Genomic DNA, 8,272 nt, shown 5'->3' on the forward strand with positions numbered 1-8,272 from the left:
GTGACGCCTCCCTCGCCCTCACCAATATGGCGTTTTATTTACTCCGCTTTACGTAGCAGCCTTGAATTATGGGATATATTTATGTTCTACGACCTGTTCGCAGATCGGTTCAACTCGTTAATTAAACCTGCAGGACTGGCGTACCGATTGAACTATAACTGTTCCCAAATCAGACGCGGACCGAACGTTCGACTACACCGGAAATAGTTGAAAGCGCAGTGAGTTGTCTCCCATTGTGTATACGTGAGCTTATTGATTAAAAGAGCCCTTTATCGCTCGTTAAACAACTTTAGAACGATCTAATCAGTTGACTCATTCTCACTGACATTTGGAACATAAATTTAAAGACAAAAATGAACGTGACTCTGGCTGTCAAGCAGTACATTTCCAAAATGATAGAGAGCAGCGGACCCGGGATGAAGGTGCTGCTGATGGACAAGGAAACAGTAAGCGAATTCAAATGAGAGGACAGTTAGATGCTTTGAAAGTTAAGACAACGCAGATGTTCTTTAAGCCACATATAGTCTAATTTCGTGTGCAGGATTTTGTTGATCTGTTACATATCACGTATCTTAACCAAATGCAACTGAACTGTTCATTTGTTTTTGAAGTATGGCTCTTTCTGAACTTATAATCATCAGTCTACCTAGAAAGGTGTTGAGACTGATCTGCCACCAGCTCAGACAGTGATTTAAAACATTACTTTTTTGTTCTCTTTTCCTCTGTTCATAAATAGACCAGTATCGTGAGTGTAGTGTACACACAGTCTGAGATCCTTCAGAAAGAAGTCTTCCTTTTTGAGCGCATCGACTCACAAAACAGGGACAATATGAAGCACCTCAAGGCAATCTGCTTTCTTCGGCCAACCAAGGTAAATATGCATAGATTTAGACTGATTATTCAAATTACGAAATCATTTATTTATACTTGAATGTCTCTGATTTCAGGAGAATGTAGGGCACCTGATTCAAGAGCTTCGTCGGCCCAAGTATAGTGTTTACTTCATCTGTGAGTGCCAGTAATATATCAAAAGACACACTGCATCAGTTTTATCTCTCATTCATATGAGTTTGCATATTTATAAGGGTGGTGAGAAGATGCAGATTTAACCAACTTTAGGACTAATGAATTATTTTGTGCAGATTTCAGTAACGTGATCAGTAAGAGTGAAATAAAGGCTTTGGCTGAGGCAGATGAACAGGAAGTAGTGGCAGAAGTGCAGGTGGGTGAAGGCTTCTTCATAATTAATATATAAATATATTTGTTCAAATAGAATTCATTATTCTTTTTTAACTACATCTCTGGTCTGTCTCTCTATCTATCCATCCAATCCAAAAAAATGAGTAAATTTAAATCAGTGTTCACATAATGTTATCAAACTTTATCAGTCTTGTTTCTCGTCAACCAACTAGATTTTGTGTTATTCTAGGAGTTCTATGGAGATTTCATTGCTGTGAACCCTCATCTCTTCTCCCTAAACCTTCAAGGAGTATCCAGGGTAAGAGAGAAAGTGGCCTTTTGCCACATTTGAGCAGCCTTAACACTTTTTTTTTAGGGAACTTAGTGCTTGCATTTTGTTGCTTTGAGTGGATTGACTTGCATTTAATTATTCCTGTATGTATGTAGCAAAAATACACAAAACCACACAAAACTTTACATAGTTGCTTAAAAATGTATTTTGTCATTATTTATTAATGGTAAAGGACAAGGTATGTATGATACTGAACAGAAAACTGGTGATCACAAGGTCTTAAAAACTAACTATCATTTTTTCTTCATATCTTTACTTTATGGCTATCTGACACAGAATTTTCTGTTTTAGGCTCACTGTGAATGTTTCTGTGAATGTTTATAGGGTCGCAGTTGGGAGCCCAGTGTATTGCCTCGTGTTACTCAGGGTCTGACATCAGTGTTGCTGGCCCTGAAGAAATGCCCCATGATCCGCTACCAGCTCTCTTCTGACATGTCCAAAAGGCTGGCAGAGTGCATCAAAGTAAGACTTTACTTAAAAATTCTATCAAAGATCTGTAATGTGCATTATTAGTCATTTGATTTAATTTATGCATGTTATATCATATATATATATGATAACACCGATACAAATGTATAAATATATGATCTGTTGTGTTTTCCACAGCAAATCATTACTAAGGAGTATGAACTGTTTGACTTCAGAAAAACAGAAGTTCCTCCTCTTCTCCTAATTTTAGACAGAAGTGATGATGCCATTACTCCCCTTCTCAATCAGGTAGAAAACACTGTCTTTTAGCAATGTTACATCTGAATTTGGTATTACACAACAAGTTCAGCATGCTGAATCCCAGTCCTGACCACCAGAGGGAGACCTGGTTTTATTCTGGATTATATTAAAAACTGCTAAAACAGTTTGCTTTAGTGGTAAACATTGCATTTAGTGTTAGACATTAATAGCATGCTTTTTATTATTTTTATTATTTTTCTCTACTGGGAGATTTACAGCAGCCAGCATGTCCTGCTTGCTTTTTCTGAAAACAGTATTACTGCAGCAAAATATATGTTACATAATGATTTAGTGTGCTGATATCGCAGCAAATTCTACACATGCATGCGTTTACTTCTTCTAGTGGACATATCAGGCCATGGTTCATGAGCTACTGGGCCTCAATAACAACCGCATAGACCTGTCAAAAGTTCCTGGAATCAGTAAGGAACTACGGGAGGTGGTCTTGTCTGCAGAAAATGATGAGTTTTATGCAAATGTGAGTAGCCTATTGTTTAAAATATTATTGTTAGGTAGATCACATTAAAGAGTAATACATCCTGAAATTACATGCTAATTAGATTTTATTTCCAAATAAATAAATATAAGTTAATAATGTAAAAAAAAGATTTAAAAGAAGAAAGACTGTATGTTGTTTTCTATTTCTTTCTCTTAATAAGAATTTATACCTGAATTTTGGTGAGATTGGAACAAACATCAAGAACCTGATGGAGGATTTCCAGAAGAAAAAGCCCAAGGACAAACAAAAATTAGAGTCCATATCTGACATGAAGGTAAGTGGACCACTGCTGAAGCCAGTTAATATTGTTCTTTGTAGGAGTGAACCATGAAGACCCCTGATCCAGAACTTTTATTATTATATTACACAGGTCAGTTTTTAATCACCATTTTCTGTCCCTTTTGTAGGCTTTCGTGGATAATTACCCACAGTTTAAGAAAATGTCAGGCACAGTCTCAAAACACGTAACTGTGGTTGGGGAGCTGTCTCGCCTGGTCAGTGAAAGACAGCTGATGGAGGTGTCAGAGGTGGAGCAGGAGCTGGCCTGCCAGAATGACCACTCCAGTGCACAACAGGTCAGAGTGCAGACATTGATGATAATATGAAATCTTTCTTGAGCACCAGATCAGCATATTAGAATGATTTCTGAAAGATCATGGGATACTGAAGACTGGAGTAATGACTGCTAAAAATTCAGATTTGCATTTTAAATGAAATTGTATTGCTTAAATGAATTTATCATGTAAATTACATTTGGAAAAAAAAAAATATTTTAATTGTTATAATATTTCTTAATATTACTGTTTTGTATTGTATTGTTCATCTAATAATTGCAGAATTGGTTAGTATAAGTAAGTCTTTTTGAAAATATATATCTAAAATCTTACCAAGGTTTTGAAAGGTAGTGAATGTCAATCCACAAAGTCCCTTGCGATTGTTTAAAATATTTTAAGATGAGATCTTGCACTATTGCAAAAGATTACTCATTCGTCTTTCTGCAGAACGTGAGGCGATTATTGCAGAATCCTCGGCTTTCTGAAATTGATGCTGTGCGGCTGGTGATGCTGTACGCGCTTCGCTATGAGAAACACAACAGCAGTATTCTCCCCAGCCTTATGGAGGAGCTCAACCGCAAAGGGGCGTTAGAGAGACACCGCAAGGTGAGAGCCATCGGATCTGTCCTGTAGCACAATGACAGATCCAGATGAATCTGATCAAATCTAGTCGTTTTATTACTAAAAAGGAAAGTGAGCTCAACTTGGCCTCCATCTGTGCTGCAGATGATACAAGCCGTGGTGGAATATGGTGGCAAACGAGTCAGAGGAAGTGACCTCATGGCTCCTACAGATGCTGTGGCCATAACCAAACAGTTTTTCAAAGGACTTAAGGTAGATCATCTGTTAACATGTCGTATTGCTGTAGGCACATACTCAGAACTTGTTTATGTATTTGAATAGGGAGTTGAGAATGTGTACGCGCAGCATCAGCCGCTACTACATGACACGCTGGATCAGCTGATCAAGGGTCGTTTGAAGGACAGCCAGTTCCCCTACCTCGGGCCAAGTTCTCTTAGAGACAGGTGACATGGAGACATTAATAGTCTGGCATGGACAATCATGCATTAATGATACATGGCCACACTTACAGACGTTTAATGTGAGCGTTTTGATGTTGCTTTAAAGGTGAAGTGTATGATTTCTATAATAACGGAATGACTGGTTTCAAACATCCTAAATTAGTTTTAAATAGTCTGTTTAATGTGCAATACAGAAACTTTTAGCTTGGATTGAAAAACATGGACTGCAGTTATATAAATGTACTCACTTCACACTGTCTCGACCCTTCAGACCTCAAGACATTATTGTCTTTATTATTGGTGGGGCCACTTACGAGGAGGCATTGACTGTTTATAACCTGAACCGCACAATGCCGGGGGTCCGCATCGTACTCGGGGGCACAACCATTCACAACACTAAGAGGTCAGTGTCTTTAAATGCTCTCAATGTAGTCGTCTCTTTTCACCATCTCACTATCCATTTGCCCTCTGGCACACAAGCCTTTATGCCTTATTCAAAAAGGATTCCAGTTACAGAGTGACATCAGCCCTAGAATGGCATTATGTAAAGAACATACAATTGTGCTGCTCGTATGACTTAACTGAATCATTCACTGATGATCTAGAATATATACATTAGATTACTTATTTAATATATTAATTAAATATTTTATATATACACTACTACTGAAAAGTTTTGGGTCAGCAAGATTTATGTTGAAAGAAATGAATACTTTTGTTTAGCAAGGATGTGTTAAACTAATCAAAAGTGACAGTAAAGATTTTGATAATGTTACAGAGGACAAGTAAATGCTGTTCTTTTGAAATTTTCCATTCATCGAAAAATCCTGAAAAAACCAAATCTACAAAATATATTGAGCAGCACAGCTGTTTTCAAGATTTCTAATAATAAGAAATGTTTCCTGAACACCAAATCAGCATATTAGAATGATTTCATGTGACACTGAACACTGGAGTAATGGCTGCTGAAAATTCAGCTTTGTCTTCATTTTAAAATATTTTCAAATAGAAAGCAGATATTTTAAATTGTAATAATATTTCACAATATTACTGTTTTTACTCTGATTCTTTTTAAATAAATGCAGCCTTGGTGAGCTGATGACTTTCAAAAACATAAAAATGTTATCATGCCAAACCTTTGATCCATCATTTTATAGTCACATATGATGATGTGTGAAATAAACACTGTATGAATCTTAATATTTTCAACCAAAAACATTTAGTTTAAGCTAAATGTATGAATAAAGCTTTAGCTTTTTTACATCTAATTTAACTACAGCTGTGTCTATTATATGCTATAGCCATTAGATACTGCTTAACTCACTTGAAACTTTATAAACTTCCTAAAGCAAAATATTTATTTTCAGTCTGTGAGGGTGAGCATGTTGCTTTCTGTACCAGGTAATGTATCAGTATTTGGATTGTCAAATTGTTCAATCAAACGTTCCAAACAAGACTAGAAAAATCAATAAAATCAGTTTGTTTCAAAATTCTAAAACATTCAGGTTTTAGAAAAAAAGGGATACAGCATATTCTTTATTGTTATTGTTACCCACAAGTGGGTTGTGTAAACCTGACAATGTCAAATACAGTGCTGACTGTACTCCTGTATTATAAGCCACATATGTTCCCCTGATACAGCTTTCTGGAGGAAGTGATGCTTTCAGTAGGTTCAGGTGGTGACAGAACACGAGGCGGAGGCCGTCAGCTGAGCCGACGTTGAGCTGTTATCAGCATATTAATGTGTGCTTACACTCGCAGCGCTGTCTGTCCTCTGAACCCTGAGCTGAGCATGTTTTTCTTCTGTTTCTTACCTGATATTCCTTGAAAATGTTTTGGATATTTAAGTTAAGGAAATTGTAGCATTGCACGATAAGGTTTAATTCATTAACATTATTGAACAATTAATAACAATTTGAACAGCATTTATTCATCTAAGTTCATGTTAATTGTAATAATGAATTGTTAAAAATGTATCAACATTAACCTAGATTAATAAATATTGTAATATCATTCATCTTTTTTAGTTCAACTTGTTAACTAATGTAAATGATTTGAAACGTATCGTAAAGTGTTATTAAAAAAATATAGAAGCCGAAGTGTTGATGATGTGTGAAACACTGTAAATGTGCATAACTTTTGTGATCATATGTAAATAATGTTTTAGATGACCCAAAAATGTTCACAGTGTCAGCATTTTGTATTTATTTGCTTGGTGTTGCAGCGTTTGATTGTTTCTGGACAGATGACTACTGTATGTTTCACTAAAAAATGTATATATACATATCTTATGAACAAAAATGTAACCGGCTGTTTTGTGTATATATCTAACTTGAATTACAATAATGTCAAAATTGTTGAATCAAATGATTCCAACAAGGCTAGAAAAATCTAACAAAATCCGTTTGTTTCAAAACTAAGCAAAATTCTAAAACATTTGGATTTTAGAAAAAAAATTGGTGCACCGTATTCTTTGTTATTATTACTAACATCCCTATCCAGCTAAATTAAAAGACATGCTGCAGATATCCAGACATGTATAAACTTGTCTTCTCGTAATTAGCAAGAGCTTATTAATTCAATCATTGCACAATAATATTAATATCTAATATCAAAGTCTTTTAACAACTTATATGGCCTTTCATTTATAAAATGTTTTATGGCAGTTCTTGGTAGATAAATTGCAACACACCATCTTTGTACAGGTGCATCTCAATAAATTTTAATGTTGTGGAAAAGTTCATTTATTTCAGTAATTTAACTCAAATTGTGAAACTCGTGTATTAAATTAATTCAGTGCACACAGACTGAAGTAGTTAAAGTCTTAGGTTCTTTTAATTGTGATGATTTTGGCTCACATTCTAACAAAAGCCCACCAAATTCACTATCTCAGCAAATTAGAATACTTCATAAGACCAATAATAAAAAAAAAAATTAGTGAATTGTTGGCCATCAGGAAAGTATGTTCATTTACTGTACATGTACTCAATACTTGGTAGAGGCTCTTTTTGCTTTAATTACTGCCTCAATTCAGCGTGGCATGGAGGTGATCAGTTTGTGGCACTGCTGAGGTGGTGTGGAAGCCCAGGTTTCTTTGACAGTGGCCTTCAGCTCATCTACATTTTTTGGTCACTTGTTTCTCATTTTTCTCTTGACAATAGCCCATAGATTCTTTATGGGGTTCAGGTCTGGTGAGTTTGGTGCTTTTGGCAGTTTGGGCAGGTGCCAAATCCTGCTGGAAAATGAAATCAGCATTTAAAAAAAAACAATGGACCGACACCAGCAGATGACATTGCACCCCAAATCATCGCCTCCTAAGTTTGTCTGTGATTCAGCAAATTCCTTGACACGTCTGTGTGTGGTGGCTCTTGATGCCTTGACCCCAGCCTCAGTCCATTCCTTGTGAAGTTCACTCAAATTCTAGAATCGATTTCGCTTGACAATCCTCATAAGGCTGTGGTTCTCTCAGTTGGTTGTGCATCTTTTTCTTCCACACTTTTTCCATCCACTCAACTTTCTGTTAACATGCTTGGATACAGCACTCTGTGAACAGCCAGCTTCTTTGGCAATGAATGTTTGTGGCTTATCCTCCTTGTGAAGGGTGTCAATGATTGTCTTCGGGACAACTGTCAGATCAGCAGTCTTCCCGATGGTGGTAACCTAGTGAACCAAACTGAGAGACCATTTTGTAGGCTCAGGAAACCGTTGCATGTGTTTTGAGTTGATTAGCTGATTGGCATGTCACCATATTCTAATTTGTTGAGTGAATTGGTGGGTTTTTGTTAAATGTGAGCCAAAATCATCACAATTAAAAGAACCAAAGACTTAAACTACTTCAGTCTGTGTGCATTGAATTTATTTAATACACAAATTTCACAATTTGAGATGAATTACTGAAATAAACGAACTTTTCCACGACATTCTAATTTATTGAGAT

At 36.1% G+C, this 8,272-nt stretch overlaps 1 protein-coding gene across 1 annotated transcript; it reads left to right on the forward strand.

Annotated features, from left to right (window-relative positions):
- The first annotated feature begins 181 nt into the window (after positions 1-181).
- Positions 182-7,140, forward strand: LOC132104254 (vacuolar protein sorting-associated protein 45-like). The gene is made up of 15 exons (XM_059509575.1): positions 182-446; positions 737-871; positions 948-1,008; positions 1,143-1,222; positions 1,430-1,498; positions 1,856-1,993; positions 2,138-2,248; positions 2,604-2,738; positions 2,920-3,033; positions 3,167-3,334; positions 3,761-3,919; positions 4,040-4,147; positions 4,217-4,338; positions 4,607-4,738; positions 5,977-7,140. The coding sequence occupies exons 1-15, from the start codon at positions 354-356 to the stop codon at positions 6,056-6,058; spliced, it is 1,707 nt and encodes a 568-aa protein (XP_059365558.1). The 5' UTR covers positions 182-353; the 3' UTR covers positions 6,059-7,140.
- Positions 7,141-8,272: the final 1,132 nt, after the last annotated feature.

Source organism: Carassius carassius, chromosome 25, assembly GCF_963082965.1.
Source record: "Carassius carassius chromosome 25, fCarCar2.1, whole genome shotgun sequence".
Taxonomy (NCBI): Eukaryota; Metazoa; Chordata; class Actinopteri; order Cypriniformes; family Cyprinidae; genus Carassius; species Carassius carassius.

Coding starts and splice junctions, on each gene's coding strand:
- LOC132104254 (XM_059509575.1), top strand. CDS start 354: ATGAACGTGACTCTGGCTGTCAAGCAGTACATTTCCAAAATGATAGAG. Junction 4,148..4,216: donor AGTTTTTCAAAGGACTTAAG/GTAGATCATCTG, acceptor GTATTTGAATAG/GGAGTTGAGAATGTGTACGC. Junction 4,339..4,606: donor CCAAGTTCTCTTAGAGACAG/GTGACATGGAGA, acceptor TCGACCCTTCAG/ACCTCAAGACATTATTGTCT.